Source organism: Artemia sp. Qi Xiang Cuo, chromosome 13, assembly GCF_049724085.1.
Source record: "Artemia sp. Qi Xiang Cuo chromosome 13, ASM4972408v1, whole genome shotgun sequence".
NCBI classification, from domain to species: Eukaryota; Metazoa; Arthropoda; class Branchiopoda; order Anostraca; family Artemiidae; genus Artemia; species Artemia sp. Qi Xiang Cuo.
The window spans coordinates 4,725,993-4,748,948 of NC_142806.1; the positions used below are offsets into that span (position 1 = coordinate 4,725,993).

Below are 22,956 nucleotides of genomic sequence, written 5' to 3' on the forward strand. Positions count from 1 at the left end.
ATAAAACTGGGAAAGTATAAGTGTTCACATACTGGGCCTTCTGGTGAACAGTCAGACTTCTTTCATATTCTTGTCTAAGGGTATTTTTGAATTTCGATATCAATACGATATGAAAAATCATACCTAATATTTTAATTTTCTCTTTTCTCGGGATCTCCTCACATCTCTTCTACTTCGTCTCCCAATGATAGCATTTCACACTTATTTCTATTGAGCTGGAGCTTGAAGACGTCACAATATTCATCTCTGCACTGAACGGCCACTTTGAAAACATCTTCAGTTTCTGTGTACTGTGTACGTTGTCAGATCATCCTCAAAAATGTTCAAGTTCATTGCCACATTTTCTATTATAATGTCATTTATTTCCTTTTCTAGATATTTAATTAACGGGTCAAAATACAGTTCAAACAGTACAAGACGCAGCGGGCATCCTCGGCGCACTCCAGTTTCTGTTTCAAATTCTTCCTTAACATCGCTATTCACACAAAGTACTTCTACTATTTTTTCATTTTATGAATGTCTCGTGGCAATTGTAGTAATTCATGATCCAAACTAGATTTTTTTTTTCTTATTCTATTGAAAGCCTTTTTAATATCATAACTCGTTATCCTGTTTTTTATTTTCTTTTTTTCCTTTCGACTTCCTCCTTGTGTTATTACATCCCTTACATTAGCCAACACATCTGCTGTTTTCCGATTTTCTAGTCCTCCTCTTTGGTTTACACTTAGTATGGATGGTAGTACCTTTTTTAGACCGTTTGCTAATACTTTAGACATAATTCTGTAATTGCAATCTGTGATATTAACTGGCCTCCAGCTGTTGAGGTCTTCAGGGCTACCTTTTTTCGGTTATTAATGTTATCATCCCTAAACACTATATCTTGATATCATCGTTATTTAGTAATTCATTAAAAATATCTGCGAGACGTTCTGCGATTTCTTCGACACGTGTCTTATCAAAATTCGTAAGGTATTCCGTCTAATCCTGGTGTTTTATTGTTATCCGTCTCCAGTATAGGTTTCTTTATTTCTTCTTTTGTTAATTTAGCCGTTAGTAGGGCCGAAAATACCATTTACCCGTGCCCCAGCCATTTAAACATTTGCCTCTCAATTACTTGGACTATCTGTCTTGACTTTTCTCTGTCCTACAGTTACCCAGCGTCTTGATGCAACCTATGCAACCTATTCTAAAATACTTGATAACTTCAATTCAAGTCAACAAGTAAATATCATTTTCTTCTTTTGTCACTTATTTATATTCAATCTTCTGAAAGACTTCGTTCACTCTCTCTTTTTCTTCTTCTGTCTTTCTTGTAAATACATTCTTGTAGAAGGATTTAACTTCTTCCAGGGTATCTTCCATTTTCTCAGTTGTTTCTCCATTTTTCTTTTTAGCTCTTTTAAGATTAGTTTCTTTTGCTTGCTTTTTCTCTTTGCAAATAAGTTTTTTTGTTAGTTGTTCATTCGTTATCTGGTTCTCGCATTTTGCTCTTAACCTATAGGCTTCTGCCTTCTTTTGTTCTATTTCTCTTATTCCTAGTAGAGTCTCGAAGTATTCCTTAATTGAATTTTTCTTTTCGTTTATCTTCCTTTTTAGTTCATAAGCCATTCTATAAAGAAATATGAGATACTCAAGGCCAGTTTTTGATAATTCTAGTGAAATTGTCTTTACCTCTTGCTTAATTCTGGACTTCATCGTCTGTTTCCAGTATTCTGGTAGCAACTTGGGATCTGTCTCCTTCATCGATTTCAGTATCTTCCCTATCTTTGTCTTACATTCATCACTTCTTAGGACTGCAGTATTCCTTTTCCATGTAGTTTTATTTCTTCTTTCTTGCATTTTTTTCATTTTTATTTTTCACTAATACTGTATTGTGGTCTGTGAAAGAGACTATCTTGTGTTCTATGTTTGCCATATTTTGTAACATTACTTCTGATGCATAAACTCTGTCAAGTCTTGCTCCACCACCATGTTTTCCTACCCATTTTATTCTTGTAAAGCTGTTTATCTTCTTAAATTCCTCCCAGACATCGACCAGTCCCAGTCCATTTATCAGCTTAAACAATGCTCTGCAAATATTCTCTTCTCGGGGCTATGGCATCTTTCTTACTTGTTACACAGTTAAAATCTCCAAGTAATATCAGTTCATCAGTATCTTTGGGGATAAATGTTGCAATATCTTGCCGGAAAAATTGCTCTCCGTTTCTCCTATTTTGGGATCTGGATAGGGCATAAACATTGATATATGTTCATCTATTTATCACGAAACTGATAAGTCTTCCTTCTTCGTCGACTCTAACATTTTTTGGCTCAAACTGACGTTTATATACCACGACTACACTACCGCCACCAATACAAGTGTTTGTCAAGTATTTGTATTCGGACTCTACCCTACGCTTTTTAAATTATCAATATCACTTTCTTGTACAAAAGCTAAATCTATACTTTCTGTCATCAGAAAGTCTCTTAAAAGCTGTTGTCTCTTTCTTTGCTTCAGTCCATTTATTTATGTTTTTTGGATCCGATTCTAATCTCGTTTCATTCTCCTCTTCCTCACGGGTTCTCGCTTTTTTTGTTCTCTTTTTCTGAACCACTAGATGATGTTGATTTATTCGTTTCTGTCTCTACCATGTTCCCCAATGTATTATCCACGTACTTGTCCATTGCTAGCACCGGTGTAACGCTATTCAGCATAGCTTCCATATTTTTGATGCGTTCCAACGTTCCAGATTCTTTCTCATTTTCTTTGTTTTTCTTAAACAGTCTGTTTTTATTTCTTTTCATCCCCCTTGTTGAGATTCCTGGCGTAGATTGGCTACGAGGTCGCATATCTGTGATCTCTTCTTTTTTTCACTATCTTTGTCGTTTTCCGTTGTGTTAGCTGTCTTCCTTTTAGGTTTTTTCTTTAGCTCTTTCTTCGTTTCTGTCTCTATCTTCTGTTTCTTTTCTAGTTCTTCTCTCATTTTCTGCAATTCTTGCTCTACTCTGTTCAATTTTTTCCTCATCTTCGATTGAGGCTTTATCCATGTTTGAATCTTTTTGTTGTATTTCTTTTGTCAAGGATGGAAATGACACATAATCATATAGTTCTACTATCTCCCGGTCTTTTCTTTGATTTGTGACTGGTTTTGATGGAGACGCAGTGCAGCCCGCCCCCATATGTCCTACTTGGTTGCACCCGACGCACATTCTTATCCGTCCTTCGTACCATACTCCCAATCGTAGTCCATCCACAAAAACGAAAGATGGAATGTTCCTAGCTATCTTCATTTTCGCTGTAAATCTAGTTTTTGAAGTTTCTATATATCCATCTCCCTGATAAACATCCCTTCTATACTGTACCACCGTACCGTACCCTGTCAATGCTTTTTGTACCGTTGACCCTTCCATCTCAAAGGATACCATTTTAACGTAGCTAGGTCTATCCTCGCAGCTTTCAATAATTACTTACTTTACTTCTCCATCTGTCGTTGCGAATGGGAGCATTCTGTATCTCCTTTGCTCCAATAAGTTCTTAAGGTCTTCAACTTCCTCTGTAAATGTGGCGAAACTCATAAATGCTGTATTTTTTAGTACATACTTCAGCGTTTTCCCATCTTTTCCTCCATTTCCTCGTACACTCATCTTTTTCTTCTCCTTTTTCACAATACTCCAAACACGAGTAATTAAACTAAACAAGTAAAATGGCACACACACGCGAAAAAAAAAAAAACTATCAAACAACCACCAACACCACCACTAAAAACTTCCAAAAAAGAAGAAATAACAAATTAAACCAATTACCAGATTAATTGCTTTTACTTAATCTTTCCAGTAATTATACTTCTTTTCAACACTGCACGCTACCTAGCGGTCCATGCAAATCTACGAAATATACACCATTTAATGACCTCATATTCACACTTAATACCTACCTGTCCCAAATAATTTACTTACCCTACTTATCAAGCCTATCCTAAATAGTTCGTTACGTAACTTTTACGTAACATTATTTAGTAATAGATAAGTTTACTTCTACCAAGATATATTGCTGCACTTGTGTCACAGTAAACAGCTAAATCAGGTGACTACTGTCAACATCGTTCACGATGTTTAACCAGGTTGGGTTAAAATGATGCGAAATTAAAGGCCAGGAAATAGACCTGGTGGACATAGAAATAATTTTGATAGAAGTTTCAGATTCGTTTTCAGACTTACTGACTAATGTCCAAAATTTTTGTGTGATGTTACTGAATTAATTAAAATGAAAGACTCCCAAAACTCAAAATATCTTCTGATTTATTCCGGATATGAAGGGTCGCCCCCTCCTCAATACCTTACTCTTTACGCTAAAGCTGTTAGCACTTAAAAAAAAAGCTTCCTATTCAAATTAAACAGCCCCTGTGTTTCAATTTTAGTAAACAGTCAAATTTTAGCATAAATTTTAGCGCAATTAAAAACAATTGTTTTTTCTATTTAATTTGTGAACGTTTTTAAATTAATGCAGGTTTTGATTTTGATTTTGGCTCACCATACATGAATAATTAAAACGAAATTTGCATATTAATTTTACTCTTTTTTGGTTAAATGGCTTTCTCGAAAGTTGTTTGATTTTATTTACGAACGTTTTTGTTAGTTCAGGTTCAGGTTCATTTATTATTCAATCTTACATAATGACACTAAATATATACAGATATCTGGCAGTGAGACAAGCTCGTTTTGCACAGATAAAAAAAGAAAAACAATAAAGAAATATACGGATTTTCATTCAAAATGGTAGACTTCACAAACAAATATAAATAAATCAATAAATGTAAGGTTAATTACTCACCACATCACGGCAGAGACCCACCCGACGATACATAAACAACTCTCAACCAGCAATGGGACAAGAAGAAGGATATCAAGATCCGAGAGAGATCGAAAAATAAGAAGAGAAAAAAAAAAAAATAAAAATAATGAAAATATTATTCGACTAATAAATGTCCAAAAGGAATGAGTTTATTTTATTTTTTAAAATTCCGATCGACACATCAAAATCAAAAATAGATTCATATTGGTTCCACGCAGCGACCACACTATTTCGTAGAGAAAACCGGGACCTCTCTGAAATTATCAACGGCTGGCGTAGTTTGCGTATGCTGCGAGCTAGATGAGAAGATGGCGGAGCAACTGGGAACAAATCAAAAGAAAAGAAATAACTGGGCAGTGACAGGAGACTATGATTAACCTTGAATAATATCGAGTTAAAAGTAACTGCAAGTTCAACAGGAAGAATATTCAATAAACAATATAAACTCTTTGTAGAAGACTTACTGGGGAAAGACGCTGGGGAAGAAAGATAACTTTTTAAAATACGAAGCGCCTTATTTTGTTGCCTCTGAAGCGGAATTAAATGGGATCTGAAAGTATTCAAGTAAATAAGTGGGCAGTAATTTAGATAAGAATGAACAAGAGCGAAATAAATAGAACGCATAGCTTCGAGCGGCCAAATGAATTTCATACGTTGCATAATACCCACGTTCCTTCCAAGCTTCAATCTTATACCATCTATATGCGGCTTCCAACTCAAATTTGAGTCAACCAGTACACCAAGGTAACGAATAATTTCAACACGTGATATATCCATACCTGAAACAGATGACTTAATCAACTTCAGACATGGAAGTGCCCGTGACGTACGCGAAAATACCATAAACTTTGTTTTTGAAGTATTCAGAGCTAGCTTATTTGCCGTAAACCATTCTACTAGTCTATCAAATACTAGACTTAAATTATGTTTGACACGATCTTCATTGATTCCAGAGACACTACAGGCTGTGTCATCTGCGAAGAGAACGGTCAGCCCTAGGTCCTCAACTGAATTACTAATATCATTAACATAAATTAAAAACAACAGAGGGCCGAGAATTGAACCTTGAGGCACTCCAACTTTATTTGACTGGTTCGAAGACGTTGATATAACTTTGCCCCCATCAATACACTGGACTCTATCGCTTAAATATGACAATATTATCGATTTAGCCGGACCACGTATACCACAATTAGACAATTTTTCATTTAAAATCATGTGACAAATAGTGTCAAACGCTTTCCGTATATCCACGAATATAGAAGCTGGAATTTCACCCTTATCCAAGGCATCATGAATAAACTGGGTTACTGCCAAAATAGCATGCTCAGTAGAATGTCCTTTTCGAAACCCGAATTGGGACTTACTGAAAAAACTATTCTTGTCAAGAAAATTTATAATCCTCACGTACAAACAACGTTCAATAATTTTTCCGAAAGCAGATAGAATAGATATGGGCCTATAGTTGGACGGATCTTTTATATCTCCCCCTTTGTGTAGTGCAATGACACGGGCGGACTTCATACATGAAGGGAAGATACCATTCTTGAAACAAAGATTAATTATGTGCACAAGAAAATTTACTATACTTGGCATAATCGATTTAAGCAAGTTCGTAGAAGATCCGTCGATTCCTTCTGAGTGTCCATTTTTGAGTTGATGAAGTACAAGCATCAATTCAGCAGACGAGACTGGAGTGAGGACTATGGATCGGTCAGTAGAAGAGGGTAGAAAACTTTTGAAATCAGCAGAATTTGGCGTTGATTTTTGGGATGCCTCTTCCGACGTCTTTTCACCTATTTTAGCGAAGTGCGTGTTGAGCATGTTGGCGACGTTAAGTTTTCCTTTAACAGCTGTATCACCACCTGGGGGCATCATTTTGTCCGGAAAAGAATTCAACTTTTTTTTACCGATACAATCGTTTATTAATGTCCATACCTTCTTAGGAGATCCATGCGCGCGATTGAATGCCTTCAAATAGTAGAGCTGTTTAGCAGACCTGAGAGCCTTGGTTAAGCAATTTCTGTAAGCTTTAAAAAAGGCTTGATTTGTTTCATCGGGATTCGATAGATATATTTTATACAGCCTGTTCTTTTATTGGATCGACCTTAGTAGTCCTCGTGTAACCAAAGACTTTTTAGATCTGTTGTAACGTCTTAGACGGGTTGAAGACATCGGACAAGCCACATTAAGTGCTGTGGTAAATTCGTTGACAAAATACTGTGAAGATTGATTTACATCCTCGCAGTCTAAGCAAGGAGAGGGGTCAATTTTAAGCAGCAGTTCATTCAACCGCTGAACAGATGTAGCATCAAGCCTTCTAGTTGTTTTGATCGGAGTCGCCGTTTGTCGCCCAGTTTTTATCTCCATCAAAAGCATAAAGTGGTCTGACGTGTCATCGATAATAGCATGACACGAATCAAATTCCATATTCAGAAAAATATTGTCGATTACCGTTGCTGTCGAGCTTACAACTCGAGTTGGAATACGACAAGCTGGGAGAAGCCCCAGCGAAAGACAAAGTGTCAGAAAATCAACAGCTGAAGGCGAATATTGTGTAGATGAAAGATCATGACCAGCATTACTTATATCAATATTAAAATCCCCAATGTACATAATCTTCCGACTTCGCTCGATTGCGATCGAAGAAAACGCTTCCAGCTTACTTATGAAATGTTGCACCGAAGAGCTAGGTTGTCTGTAAAACAAACAACACAACACTTTTTCATTACCAAAATCAAGCTCGACAACCAAAAATTCAAACAACATTTCATCATACATAGAATCAAAATCCGAAACAATCCTGTAAGTAATATCATTATGAATAAAAAAAACCAAGGCCTCCTCTCGATCTGTCATTCCTAGTATTAGAAATAAAATTGTAACCATTAATATTCGCTAGGTGACTAGTTGACTCATTTAAAAAAGTCTCACATACAGCTAAAACATCAACTCTGCAGCATGGAAGGAACGAAGATAAATGGTCCAAACTACTCATCAACCCGCAACATTTTAAACTCGACACCCTCACACTACGAGGAGAAACATGTCCGTTAATCTCATTAGGGAGTAAATATTTGTTAATAAGGAGGGATCTAATAAAAATATCATATTCATCATCCGAAAAACCACAATCTGCAGAAATTTTTATTAAATCTAATGGGTCTCTCTCAAAATCTCTCAATCTACTCGATGTCCCATCACCAGTAGAATTAATCATAATCATTTTGACTTACCAAACCGTCTGGTGGGAGTCTGTAGTGATGCGGTAATAAATCATCAACCAAACCTTGATGTGGAAGAGTACGGCACGTCTTGTTAAATATCTGATCTTCAAATTAAAAAAAAAACACCAACCAAAAACACACCCTTTTTTCTTGGCCTTGGTAAAATAGAAAAAAAGAATAGCGACGATGAAGCATAATCTGGCATGGCAGACTTAACAAGTCGAAGTCGCATTGAGCACTGAACACAATAAGAAAGAAAAAAACAACGAAAAGAAAAAAACAACACTGACTAGTGGTCATTTTCCCAATCATGACACACACCAACAAAATGAACTTGTTTCATCTCTCGATTGCGGACGTATTTCATTAAACAAATAAAACAAATAATGGTCCGCGTATACACTACAAACAAACTAATTAATCTTTTCCCAGTCAGAAGAATCACTTTTTTTCACTTCTAGCCATAAGTTAATACCCTTATGACGCACTCTGGATGAAACGATAAGTTTCGACTCTTTCATTTCTTGTGCTTTCGAGAGTAGGGAGTTTCGAATCATGTTGAGAGCAGGGGGCAGGTCTGTAGAGATTATAATCCCACTACCTTTTAGCTTTTTAACATTGTTCATGATCGACAGGACATCACTCTCCGAGCTTAGTGAAATAAATACGGGGGACTCCTTGCGTCGGCTATTTTGCTTGCTGCGCCTATTTGTGATGTTTGCAGCCCGTGAAGAAATCCGATAGCACTTAGTCATAGATATGTCACTAGTTACACCCAGCTTTTCGCTAACTAATTTAATGACGCTTTCTTCAACTTTCTTGTTAGGCTCTTCTGCCGGTAAACCATGCACAATAAGGTTCAGACGGCGATCTTTCACGTCGATAAGTAGTAGCTGTTTTTCCAGGGCCTGGTACTTGTCGACATACTCGTCGATAGTTTTCTCAAAGTTATTAAGCCTCACATCTCGGTCAGCAGCCTCCGTTCTCAGCGACGCGATCTCAGAAGTAATTCCGTCAAGCTTATTATTTAATTCTGTCTGCGAACCAATAATATAATCTAGTTTTCCGCTCAAAACTTTTCTGAACTCGTCGAACGATTTTTGCGTAACATTAGCCATGATAAATCTCGATTATAAATCCGCTTCGGGAGGATTGGGGATCAGCAGTTCATTCGAAATAGCATCAAAAGGGACTTACTGGCAAGGGGGGTGTGTGAATACCCCCGCTAACCAAATATAGCACGATTAAATCAGCTCTTGACTTCTACAGGCAATGCATCAAACAGATTTGGTCAATTAACTATAAATAATTCAAGTTCAAAAATGTTGATTATGCTAAGTCCATAGGGAATCACAATTGAGTCTTACTGTATAATGAGATTATATCCAGACTTGATTCTGTTGACTATAATAAGTCCGTAGGGAATCACAATTGGGTCTTATTGTATAATGAGATTATATCCAGACTATATCCAAATCCAACAGAGGTGTTTACGGTATGAACTCCCAAACAAGACTGATAAGTCTAGTTTGTAATAAATATACAAACTAGTAATAAATAAAATAATAGTAATAAATATACTTAACTTACGAATTAACTTACGTAACGAACTTCTACATTCGTATATTTTATTACGTATATTAGGGGGAGGGGGTTTGCCGCCCTAGTCAATACCTTGCTCTTTACGCTAAAGTTCGAATTTTTTTTCCAATTCTTTAAGAATGACCCCTTAATCACAAAGGCCGTTAATTAGAATAAATGCCTCTTATGAAAGTACTAAAAAAAACTGCAAAGTAAACTTAGTAATAATAAGTAATAAGTATATATGTAATATAGTAATATAGCAATAAGTAATAATGAATAAGCAAACTTATTCCATTATTAAATAATGATTCTTTTTACCCTTTATTCTTAAAACTAACCACAAACACTGAAAATACTGTTTAATCATTTCAATTTATATAGGCCTAATCTTATTTTCGCATGTGAATATGTTACGCCGAGATCTAATATTTGATTACGAATAGAAACTAGAGATGGCGTAGTAAGTATATGTTACGTAACCCTAAGAAATATAGCATATTATTCTTTTTTAGGTCAGCAATCTCGTAGTTTCACCCTTTTTTTTAATGCAAAACTATTAATGCGAAAAATTTATTATCAGATGAGGAAAGTTGTCAAAAACTACGACAGTGGTAATTCTAATTGTGTTATGTGAATTTTTTTTTTGTCAACGTTGATAATAATACCCAACCCGCTTAAACTCAAGACTCAAATTGATTAAAAGTGTTCCAATTGAAATTCGAACATTCGAATCCAACAGTCAGATCGATTTCAATCCCTTGACTGTCTCTTATGCTGTCTCGAACAGCGTCTGAGCCAGCTAAAAATTGCCAATCGTTTGTGTTTATAGAAAAATTGTAAACAATATTTTATTTCCTTTATTTTGGATCCTTTTTCCGAGAGGACGAGGGTTCAAATCCTACTGTACCCTATTACTTGGTTTAGGACGGGGGTCAGTGGCGTGACTCTGTAAGCTCAGCCAGAGTCGATCCAGCTTTAAATGGGTACCTGGAGAAATTTGGGGAAGGTAAACAGCAAAGGTGTATGAAAGCACGGGATGGTTGGCCTTCAACCCCCCCCCCTTGCACCACCTGGCTGAAGGGCCTAGAAACGGAGATCACCACCGCCGGTAGGGACTGTAAAGTCCAATGCCGTATTCTTTACCTTTTTTTTTAATATGTCCACCTCTACGGTGAATGTAGTCAAGTTTTGAATCGCATTTTGATATTGTTATTGTTCAAATTAATACTGTAATTATAAAAATATTTTTTTCAGTCATCAAGTGTAAATCAAGACTATTTTGATATGAGCAGTCCCATCAATAATTCTTGGATACCCTCTGATATTCTTGGAAATTTTGCTTCAATGGGTAAGTTTGGATTAAGTTTATTAGCTTGCAAATTTACGTCGCTAAGAAATAACGAATTAATTTCTTTATAGCCTATCGTTTTTCCGAATAAATTTTGCTTCAATTGGTAAGTTTAAATTAAGTTTCTTAGTTTACATGTTTATGTCTCTAAGAAATATTAAATATCTACAAAAATGTGGAATTCTGTTTTATTTTATTTTTATTTTTTAGAAGAAAGATCATAGATGCGTGTATATTTCTGTTTTTTTATACAGGAAGTTTCCTTATTATAGATCAGATACCAAATTTTTTTTTTTTTATTTCATCTTTTTTTTTCACATGTCCTATTCTTACATTGACAATCCGTATGCCAAACGTTTTGTTTTGCTTGAAAATTTGATTTCAGATTGTTTAAAAAACTAAAAACAGATATTAATAAAATGGACAGTTTTATTTTATTGTTCTGTTTTTATTGAAGTTTATCTTTTGAATTACGCTTATCCCATTGTCAGTTCAGTTTATAATTCATAGTGCATTTAGTTAGTTTTTTTTTTCGCTCAAACATGTAACCGGGGGAGCCTCTGGTCTTTGGACCTTCCACCCCCCCCCTCCCCCTAGAAATATCAAAATGTTAACTATTTTTACATATTTTCCTTATAATATCAATCGTCGGCATTGCCCCTCCCCCCCTGAAAGCGGAGTTTTGTCTGTTTTCCCTATTCAAAATTTATGCCAAAATTATGTTCCCATTCATAATCAGATAGCTTTAAGTTGAATTGCAAACAGCAATCTAGATAGTGAAATTTTTCTTTAGAATCTCGTGGGCTAATTCAAAATATGAATTTTAAGATTAAATCAATAACTTTGGCATATAATCTTAAAAGCTAAAAAAAAAACTATAGCTAATCAATTTGCCTTCTTTACCGTTCAAATTTGTGGGTATTAACTTACCAATGGGAATAGTATTCTCCGTACTGGCTAAGTAGTTGGCGCGCTGGGTTGGGGATCCTTTGCCAGAGGCGCACGCGTTCGATTCCTGGGGTGGCTGGTTATTTGGTTTGTACGGGGGTCAGTGGCGTGACTCAGTGAGCTGAGCCAGAGTCGAACCAGCTCTAAATGGGTACCTGGATATATTCAGGGAAAGTTAAGGAGGAAGGGTGTGCGAAAGCACAGGATGGCTGGCACCCAACCCCCCGTTGCACTACTTGGCTGAAGGGCAACGACACGGAGATCAACATCACTGGTTTGAACCTTGAGGGTCTAGTGCCGTCACACACTTTACTTAATAGTACTCTTTAACCTATTACTCAATTTGATTCGTAGAAATAGCGTTTTTATTTGTAAAAGAATATAATTTACTTTTTTGATAAAATTTTTGGATCATATGTTAAAAAAAATTTTTGCTTTCAGCGGATTCACAGATTTCTAAGAGCTCCGGCAGTCATACAAGGTCAAGCAGTTTATGCGAAGGAGAGGACACTATAGATGGCTATAGTAGTAGCGATTACTTGTCAATGGTCCCTCATGGAGAACATGGAGCCAGATATCCTTACATGGACATGAATATAAAGAACAGGGGCAGTGTTTCTAGAAACGCCCGTGACAATTGTAAGAAAATTTATATTGCTCTTTTTTGCTTTGTTTATAATGGTTTACTTCTTCTTTGCTTTTAACAAAAATCAGGAAAAAAAAAGTAGACTAGTAAGGAATTAGCAGGGGTGGCAACTCTGGCCTTCATCTAATTTGATATATTTATTGCAGTTTTATATATATATTTTAATGTGAAATATAATTTAAATTGTTTGTGCTTAACTTGTTTTAAAGCCTCCATGATTAATTGTATGTAGTTGATAGTTTTTTTATAGCGTTGAACATATCAACGATAAAAATGATATCTATTGTTTTTTATTTATCTTTTTTTTTTCTTTGTTATTTATTGTTATTATTTGTAAAAATCGTTGGAAATCAGGAAGAAACATGAATATAGTGAAACAATCATCGCTAAAACTAGTTGTGTATGCCCCCCCTAGAAGTTGAGCCCCCCCCCCCCATTCCCAGAAAAATTCCTGTTTTTTAGACGTAGATTACAAAACTTCATAGAGATAAATAAATAATAACATAAAGGTTTAGTCATTCGAATCTCACCCCCCGCAAGCCTCCCTGGAAATTTTGAGGATTGAAGCTTTTTTCAACAATTTTTGAATTGAATTTGATTTATTTCAAAAACCTGTTACAAGTAAAGTAGAAGACGGAAAATAAACAATAGATAAAAAGATGAGGTGAGACACAGAATTTATTGAATTTGAAATTCAAATTCAGAAATCAAAATCCAATTTGAATTTTTTACAAAACACCTCATAAATAAAGAAGAAAACGGAAAATAAAGAAGAAGGGGAAAAAAGTTAGAGGATACACCTAACTAAAATACATGACTAATTTACACAGTACTATTTTCTGCCAAGTAAGTAGAGCCTTCTAGGGATGGCTGATGGCTGAAACCCAACAAAGTCTCAGTTATTTGAATGAAGCCAGTAGCCATCATTGGCTACTGGCTTACTTTAATAGTAATTCTTCCACAGCAGTGGTTCCTAACCGACTTTGAGCCATGCTGCATTGCTATAATCCTGATGCCCCCTCGTGATATTATAATTCTGTGTTTCGAAATTTGACGTGTATTTACCCGAAGGGAGAATAATAAGCCATTAATTTGGTGTTTTTTTTTGGGGGGGGGGCGTCATCTAGGCATATTTTATATTAATGAAACATAGCGTCCGAATAAACAGTTTTAGTACAATGTATGACGTCATTGCAATACTATCATCTATCTTTTTTGCTCTTTAAATAGATAAGAATGTGAGGCTAATCACATGAAAATGTTTTTTTTTTCTAAAATTAAGGCTCTAGAGTGTGATCAGCTGAAGAGAGAGTACACGTCCTACCCCTAACCTTCCGAAATATAGCTGGGGCCTGCGCCCCACCGTAGGAATCACGGTTTTTCAGCGATCAAAAATCAGTCATTGAATATTATCATTATATATTTTATATTATTATATAATTATATATTATTTATTTATATATCATATAATTATATTATCACCATTTATATATTTATATGATTAGATTATATTTATAATTTTACTACTACTACGACTAACAACTCGTCAAACCGTCAAACCATCCAAGGCCAACGCGAAGGTATGTGCTTTTCCTCCATGGCGATCAACTCGCAACCGCCCTTTTTACGCTCGCCATTGTAGTTTCCTTGTCATTTGAGTAACTCTTTATGACATCCTCCCACCCCAGATGGGGACGACCTTATTTCCGTTTAGCCCTAGACGGCTGGCCGAAAAGGACGATCTTTGACAATCTGTCATCCTTCATCCACACAACGTGCCCTAGCCACCTCAACCTTTCTTATAATATAAGTATTATAATTTATAACTATTTATATATATTTATAATATAACTATTTATATAATTATATATTTATACAATTTATATTTAATTATATAATTACATTATATATCATACAATTACTTGTGCATAGTGAGACCTGGATTAAATATTTTAGATGTCTGAAGGATACTCTTCTTATAGCTACTCTGTTTTCTTTGTTTAATATTTTCCAGAAAAGCAAAATATACAAAGGCAATGAAAAAGCTACAAAAATTGTTTATCCTAATGACCTATTTAAATTCATTTTGAGGCAAGAAAAGCTCTACAACTTGGTCGGACTGGTTTTGTGTCTTAATGATACACTTTGTTGGATGATTTCTGGAATAGCCGTTAATTAACCACGTCTAGTTTAGCGTCTAATTAACGTCTAATTAACGTCCGTTAATTAACCACGTCTATCTACATTCATATTGCTGCGTTTTTTTTTCTTTTACAAAGTGCATCCCACTCAATCCCACTTTCTAGGGATAATGAGAGAAAGGTTGATATGGCTAGGACAGGTTAGGCGTATGAAGGATGACATATTGCCAAAGATTATCCTTTTTGGCCAATCATCTAGGGCTAAACGGAAAGCAGACTCGTCCTTGGTTGGTATGGGAAGATGTCGTAAGGAAAGATTTAGGGGAAATGGTAACTTCCTAGGAGGGTGTAAAGAGGGAGAATTTGAATAGATTGGCATGGAGGAGGAGCGTGCGTAGCTGTGTTGGCCTCAGGCGGCTTGGTGCTACGGTGAGTTTTTAGTAGTAGTATAAAGAAAGAAAACGATCAAAAATGGGGTGTTTAAGGTCGAACGAGAATACTGAAAAAAACACAAAGCGAATATTTCAAGAGGACAACCGCTTCTCTTCTTCAGCGCGAACAAAATAATACTTATATTCAAAGAAAAAACCAACAAAACAAACGCGGAAAGTCAGTGTGAAAAAAACAAAAAATTAAAAGATGAATAAAATTCAATAAAAGCCGAAAATTATAAGAATTAATACCAAATACCTAACAACCATAAAAGCGAGTCATTCGCCAGTCTCCGCGATTTGCACAAAATCCAAAAAAATAATGAACTGCCATCGACGGATACTAGCGAACAACTGACAAAGAAAAGGAAACAATTCATTCACTCAAAACAAAAGGAACCAGCAATTAAATAAGTCGGAGAACTATGTCATCTGATCTCTGATTTTAATAATTGCATTCCGTGGCGACACTCTTTGAGACCTAAGGGGCTGTTGACATGTCTGATTATGTGATTGGGAAGGTGGTTCAAGGTTAATTTCAGGGATTACTAAAGTATCGGCTGCTCTTTTGAGAAACCCGAAATATAACTCATTTACTCTAAAATTCCAGTTGGGCGTTAAAAACGCCATTTTTGATCGTTTTCTTTCTTCATATTATGGCAGGCCAATGTGGTTTGGCCTGCTTGGCAGGCCAACGTGAAATTATCTTAGTAGTAGTAGTATTAGTAGTTAATCTGCATATAACGAAGTCAGATACCTGGGATTTAGTAAAACCTGTTTGTTATGTTTAAAGGATACGCTTTACGGATCAGTTTAAATATATGAATTGCTTAATCGTCAGGAAATGTGACGAAAAACGCAAAATTGGCCCTTTTTCGCACGAAAACGCAGCTCGTAACCTGCAATGAAATTATCTTATTCCATGAGAAACCAAAACTTTGGAGATGTTCTGCTACTTGATAAAATTTGTTTCCATTTTTTTCAAATTGTCTATGGGGGGACTTTTCAAGAGCGTCTCTTGCTTGGTAACAGAAAATTCTGTTCTGTCCTAATTGATCCGTCAGTACTCCTACTGAGAGCGAAATTATCCTACTAGCAGAACTATCTTACGGTGCTGTTTAGTAGAACTATCCTGCTTAGTTGTTTTCACTACCGTTAACGGTCTAAGAAAAAATTAAGGTTGTATGGTTTATTAACTGGAGCATGGAGCGTCCGAAAATCTCTATCCGCCTTTAACTCGTAATGAGTTTTCGAGCAGCAAGACTATTTCGCTCTCAGGTTGCGAGCTGTGTAAGCTTAATATAACAGATCACAATGGTTTTTCTATTCATTTTTTATACCCATCAAGTAGGATCTAAAGGGAATGCAATTAAGTCAAACAAAATGTTACATTTTAGATAAGAGTACCCTTTAATAGCCAATGTTGCTGAAGATTAGTGTATGTGCTGTAATAATAACATAAAATGAAATTAAAGTAGTTTTGAGAAGGAGACTAAAAACTGTTTTTCTTTTCACCGAGCAATCTCGGTTCCTTGTTACTATTTTCAACGCGTGCAATATAAGTGCTGATCACGATATCATTTTCTTTCATTTCGTTTTTTTTTTTTTTTTTTTTTTTTTTTTTTTTTTTTTTTTTTTAATTCAATATTTCTGAATTTTTTCAATTGTCTTGCATTTTTTGCTTCTGGTGCTTTCCAAGATGTAATTATTATTAACTAAAATCGTCCTAAATTATAAATGAAAAAACGCAACGAATAAGAAGGAGGAAAAAAAAGAGGAAGAGAGAACAATGTAAATTCATCGGTTAAGAGCTCCGCTCAATCCCTCAAGACCTCCTAAGACCTCCGCAACGTCAGTGCGCAATTAGGATTAAAAAGAAACATAGATAAAAGTCTAATTTATCGGTCAAGACGGTGAAGACCTCTGCAACCAAAAAAGAAATATGGAAATAAAAAAGAAATATAGATTAAAGTCAAATTTATCGGTTATCTCAGTGCTCAGTACCCGCAATCTCAGTGCGCAATTAGGATTAACAAAGAAATGTACATGAAATTCCACAGGGAATATAAAAGGACAAGTATTAAAACAAAAGAGGCACTTTCTCAAGCAGTGGGGCTTGTTACTGCCAATTATCGAGTTATTCAAATCAAAAATCCGACTGAGGTTTTCCTCTTTTTTTTCGTTACATTTTCCCGTTTTGCCAGGCTTAGCCAGTAAAGTCTCAGTAATTATTTGCGACCTAGATTATGCCCATATGAGATTCTAAAAATCACGTAAAAATTTTGAGAATTTCTCAGGAGTTGGTTGAAACAGAACAATGTATGGTGAATATTGGGGTGTAAGTACGGGTGTCGCCACTTATTGATGCAAAAATGGCGCAAAAAGGTTGCTATGCCACTTACTCGAAGGGGAGAACCCCTTGTCGGCCCAAATATTAGTGGGATTCCCGCTCTTACCCCAACGGTTCCGTCAATATCGGATTTACTGATAGGACCTTTTCTGGATCCCACCAATGTTCGTGGCGTTTAACCGCCGGCAGTAATACCGGTAGGCCACAACGACATTGGCGTGGTAATATACGGGTGTCACCACTTATTGGAGGGGAAAGCCCCGACCCTAAATTATAATGTGATTCCCGCGTCTACCACACCGGTTCTGCAAATATCGGGTTTGGTATTACCCGATTTACAGTATACCCTGTCCCTGGGTATGATAACGCGGTCGAGTGGTCAAATGGCCACTTTCTAAAGCCAGACGTACCCGCCTTGGGTTACGGCTAGAAAATCTCTTAACTCTCTCCTTGGAGGTAACAAACCTCCCTGTCAATATAATAATGACGGTACCTCGTAGCTCTATTCCTACCCTGCCTGGGTTACGGAAACTAGTACACAGTTTGTAGAAAATACCTTACTTGTATTCTTCCAAAAGGTCACAATAGTACCACAAAAATATATATATCCCCGAATAGGGTCAAAACACACTAAAAAATAATAATAATCTTAACAGCACTGTCCGTAGGGGTGGACCGTCACTTGGCCCAGCCAATCAGCTACATCCCCATTCAAACCCAATTATACCTCTTAGATTTACCTTTCAATGACTCCCAAAACCAGGAAGTACGAAAATAGAACTTAGTTCAAAGCCTACTTATTGCAAAACCACTATCGCTTAGTAACGGGAATTTAACCTGTCTTTTGAAATTATACTATAAGCAAATGTAATTAAGAAAACGAAAACAGGTCATTTATCTGAAAGGAAAAGGAACAGGGGTGGAAGCCAAACAGTGTAGAAGGACTGGACGAGCTTGTAGTAGTAGTAGTGTACGTACTGAAATAACGTTTTTTGTTATTTTTAGTAACTCTGTCATCCCCTATGTGTGTCGGATCCTTGGGAAGCTCCGTAACTTCTGGAACTGCTTCTATTCACGGGGGAACTCCACCGTCGCTCTGTAGTTCACGTGAGGCATATCCCCTTGAAAAAGTCACTTCATATGTCTCAGCTCAACCCATTGAAGATGAATCATGTGTTCGAAAGACACGTGCTTATTCTGTTGGTTCAAAATTGGAAGTCAAAGCTCGCAAAAAGAGGTATGCTGTTGTCTTTATTGCCGAATTCTCCTGCATCCTGCTTCAATAAGGAACTTCTTATAAACGTTGTATCAGTTATCAGTTATACAAGCTCCTGTAATGCTTATCTTCAAGCTTGTAAAACGCTGTGACTTGTATAGACGTTATTTATTTAGATATTTCCTGTCTTATTCACTAAGGAGTTTTGTATAAATGCCTATATAAACGTAATGGAAGCTGGCGTAACGTTTGTACACAAGCTATTGAAACGTTGTTACGTCCATAAAAATTATCTATATGAACTGAAATTGGCCTGTTCTACTACTCAATGAAGATTTTTCTATTTAAACCCATGCATAAGCGTTATGCAAGCTTGTATAACGTTTTTACAGAAGCTTGTAAAACGTAGTAACTTGCAAAAGCGTTATCTATTTAGACTTGGACTTAATTCTTCTTGTGTTCACTAAGAATTTCTGTATAAATGCATATATTAACGCTACGGAAGCTCGCATGACGCTTGTACATAAGCTAGTAAAACGCCGTAGTTTACATAAACGTTATCTCTTTATACTCAGCCTTGCCTGTTCTGATATTTAACAAGGATTGTTCTATAAACGTTATACAAGCTTGTATGGCGTTTGTACAAAAGATTGTAAAACGTTGTAACTTGCACAAGCATTATCTGTTTAGACTCGGACTTAATTCTTTTCTATTCACCAAGTATTTTTGAATAAATTCATATATGAATGTTATGTACATATATCGCACACATTGCAACGCTTGTACCTAAGCTAGTATAATGTAATGACTTGCATAAACGTTAACTGTTTAGACTCAGGCTTGCCTGTTCTGCTATTCAAGAAGTTTTCTCTATAGACGTAAGTATAAACGTTATGCAAGCTTGAATAACCCTTTTTCAAACTTGTAAAGTGGTATAACTTGTATATACTTTTATATAAAAGTTATCTATTTTGACTCAGGTTGGCCTCTTTGGAAGTTTTATTTTAATTTTTGTGTAAACATTTTGTGAGCGTGTATAACGTTTAAAACTCTACAGCAGCACAGAAAACGCCGTTCTTGTTAACGGGAAGCTTTCTTTTTCCTTCCGCATCAAAAATCGTGTACGGCAAGGATGTGCTGCTGCACCTGAGCTGTTTAACTGCGTCATCGACCACATTTTGAACGAGACACACCGTGTCCACCCTTTTGGCATAAGTTATGCCGGGAGGACTTTGTCTGATGTTGACTTTGCCGACGATGTAGTCATCCTTAGCGAACATCCGGACCAACTTAAGTCTGCACTCAAGACACTCTCCTCCACTGCCTCTGGAGTTGGGCTGCAAATCAACTGGAAGAAAACGAAGATCATGCACATAGAAAAGACCGCATCGGTATCACCCTTAACTGTTGCGATCAACAGCCAATCTTTTGATGTGGAAAAACAGTTCATTTATGTTAGATCAATTATATCATCAAATGGCACACTTGACGCCGAAATCTCAGCCAGATCAGCCAAGGCAAACTCTGTATTCGGACAGCTTCCGAGAGCAGTCTTCGAAAAACCGCAAATTAGTCACCTTACAAAAGCCAGCATCTGCAACGCCACAGTCTCAAGCATCATGCTGTACTCTTCTGAGGCATGGCCGATAACCCAGACACAGCTAAGAAGGGTCGATGCCATTCAAACTAGACACCTGCGTCGAGCTGAAGGCTCGAAATGGTATGACAAGATCCGCAATACTGGGATCATGAGGACCTTCAAGTTAGCAAGTCTCTGATCTCATTAAGAAGATTGTTCATTAAGATGGCATAACCACTTTCCTTGTCTTTCATCAGTGATCCCTGGAAAAACTGTATTCAAAATCAATTAATCGATTGTCTAAACAATTCTTTCAGGGAAATCATTTATGAAATATTCTGATGTTATAAATCAACCCTTTCTCAACCGCAACATCGACCCAAATGAGGTCCCATCCTTAGCTCTGGACAGGGCTGCTTGGAGGAGACTGACAGTGCTGTCAACCAATTCCGTCCACGCTGGCGACCCTGCTGAGCAAGAGCGTTAAGTAAGTCACGTAAATCAAAGTATACCGTTTGCGAGCTTTTATAACGGTATAATTTATATAAACAAATAAATTATCACAAAAATTATAATTTGTATAAGCAAATAATTATCAATTTAGTTAGATTTAGTCTCACCTCTTCTGCCATTTAATTAGGATTTTTGTTTTATACAAGTCTGTAAAACGTAAAACAATATTTTACTTCATATAATTACTAATGGCTGTAACTCCTATCCAATCACAATACAACAGGTAGCTGAAGGATATCTGACGATGCAACTGTCTAACCCTTTAGCGTTCGCAGCCATGTTTCTATAATAGGTGACGAATTTTGTACTTTAATATCTTTACCTGTTTTGTCTCACGTCTGGGGGATTCATTTGAAAATTTCAGAGATTTTACCTTCTTTTTTGTGTGGGGGGGGTGGAGGAAGTGGGCGAGGGATACTTGAGTTTGGGGGAAAAAGTAGAAATATTTTTCTCGATATTCTGTGAATATAATTAAAACGAGGGGTGCAAACCGTATTGGCCTTGGCATAACATAGATATCGAACTGATCTAAGTTATTTAGGCATGGGAGTTAAACAAGGTCAAGTTATGTAACGCTCAATCTGTTTTGCACATCCCTTGTATTCACAGAATCTAAAAAAAAAACTAAAACCTTTTCGACTTTTTAGTCTTCTCTAGGACTGTCCAAGTCTTAAAGTTTTATACTTTGTTGCTGTGCCCGTTCACCCGTTTATGTTGTTTATCAGTGTTGCAATGGTAGCTAGCAATCTAGTAAGAGACGATACGTCCCAGACTACTACTACTACTACTACTACTACTACTAACAACTCATCGCAGCACCAAGACGCCTGAGGCCAACACAGCTACGCACGCTCCTCCTCCACCCCGATCGATTCAAAGCCTCCCTTTTTACACCCGCCCACGAAGTTCCCATTTCCTTTAAATCTTTCTTTATGACGTCCTCCCAACCCAGACGGGGACGACCTGCTTTCCGTTTAGCCCAAGATGGTTGGCCGAAAAGAGCAATCTTCGGCAATCTGTCATCCTTCATCCGCACAACATGCCCTAACCACCTCAACCTTTCTTTCATTTTAGACCTAGAAAGCGGTATTGAACCACATTTTTCGTATAGCCTATTGTTTGAAATACGGTCAGTCAGCCGGGTACCCAGAACAATCCTTAAGCAATTTCTCTTGAAAACATCTAGCAAATCTTCATCCGCTTTTCGGAGCGTCCATGCTTCAGAGCCATATTTGACCACTGTCATCACTGTAGCTTCTAAGATTCTAATCTTGGTTTGTAGACTTATCTTCCTATTCTTCCAGACTTTTTTTAACTGTGAAAAAACACCCTGAGCCTTGGCTATGCTATTTTTAACATCTTCACTGCTCCCACCGTCTTTACAAATAATACTACCAAGATAAGTGAAACTGCACATCTGATCAATCTTTTCATAACCCAGCATCACATTTTCATCGTCACTTATTCCTAGACTTAGTAACTTAGTCTTCCTAATATTAATTTTCAAACCAATACTAGCACCCTGAACTCGCAAAACCTCTAAAACTTCATTCATTTTGCTCACACTTTCATCTGGGATGCTTAAATCATCAGCATAATCCAAGTCCAGGAGACTTTTTCCTCCCCATTTGATTCCGTGGTCTCCCATTGCCTTTCCTGTGCTCCTTAAAACAAAGTCCATCAAAATAATCCATATAAAGGGGGATAGAACACAACCCTGCTTAACTCCTGATTTAATACAAAACCAGCTGCTAACCTCATTTCCTACCTTAACCGCAGCAGTGTTATTCTCGTACATAGCACTAATCACTTTAATGTATTTGTCTGGTATACCATACAAGGATAAAAGCTTTACTAAAGCTCCTCTATCAACAGAATCGAACGCTTGCTCATAATCTATAAAACTGAGGACCAAAGGTTTTTGAAAACTTAGGCACTTCTCAATTATTAACCTAAGAGTGAAAATTTGGTCAAGACATCCTCTACCTTTTCTAAAACCGCACTGCTCTTCTCTTAAAACTTTGTCTACGGCATCTCTCAGTCTAAAAAGTATCATATTACTAAGCAATTTGCTACCTACAGAGACCAGACTAATGCCTCGATAATTACCACACTCACTTTTATCCCCTTTCTTATAAAGTG

At 36.6% G+C, this 22,956-nt stretch overlaps 1 protein-coding gene across 1 annotated transcript in view; it reads left to right on the forward strand.

The window, feature by feature from the left end:
* The window catches only part of LOC148944863 (uncharacterized), a 156,738-nt gene that overhangs the window by 127,355 nt on the left and 6,427 nt on the right, over positions 1 to 22,956 (forward strand). The window contains exons 12-14 of the mRNA XM_089099635.1: positions 10,897 to 10,990; positions 12,380 to 12,577; positions 18,512 to 18,743. Of these exons, the coding sequence (XP_088955761.1) occupies positions 10,897 to 10,990; positions 12,380 to 12,577; positions 18,512 to 18,743 (524 nt within the window). The remainder of the gene's footprint in view (positions 1 to 10,896; positions 10,991 to 12,379; positions 12,578 to 18,511; positions 18,744 to 22,956) is intronic.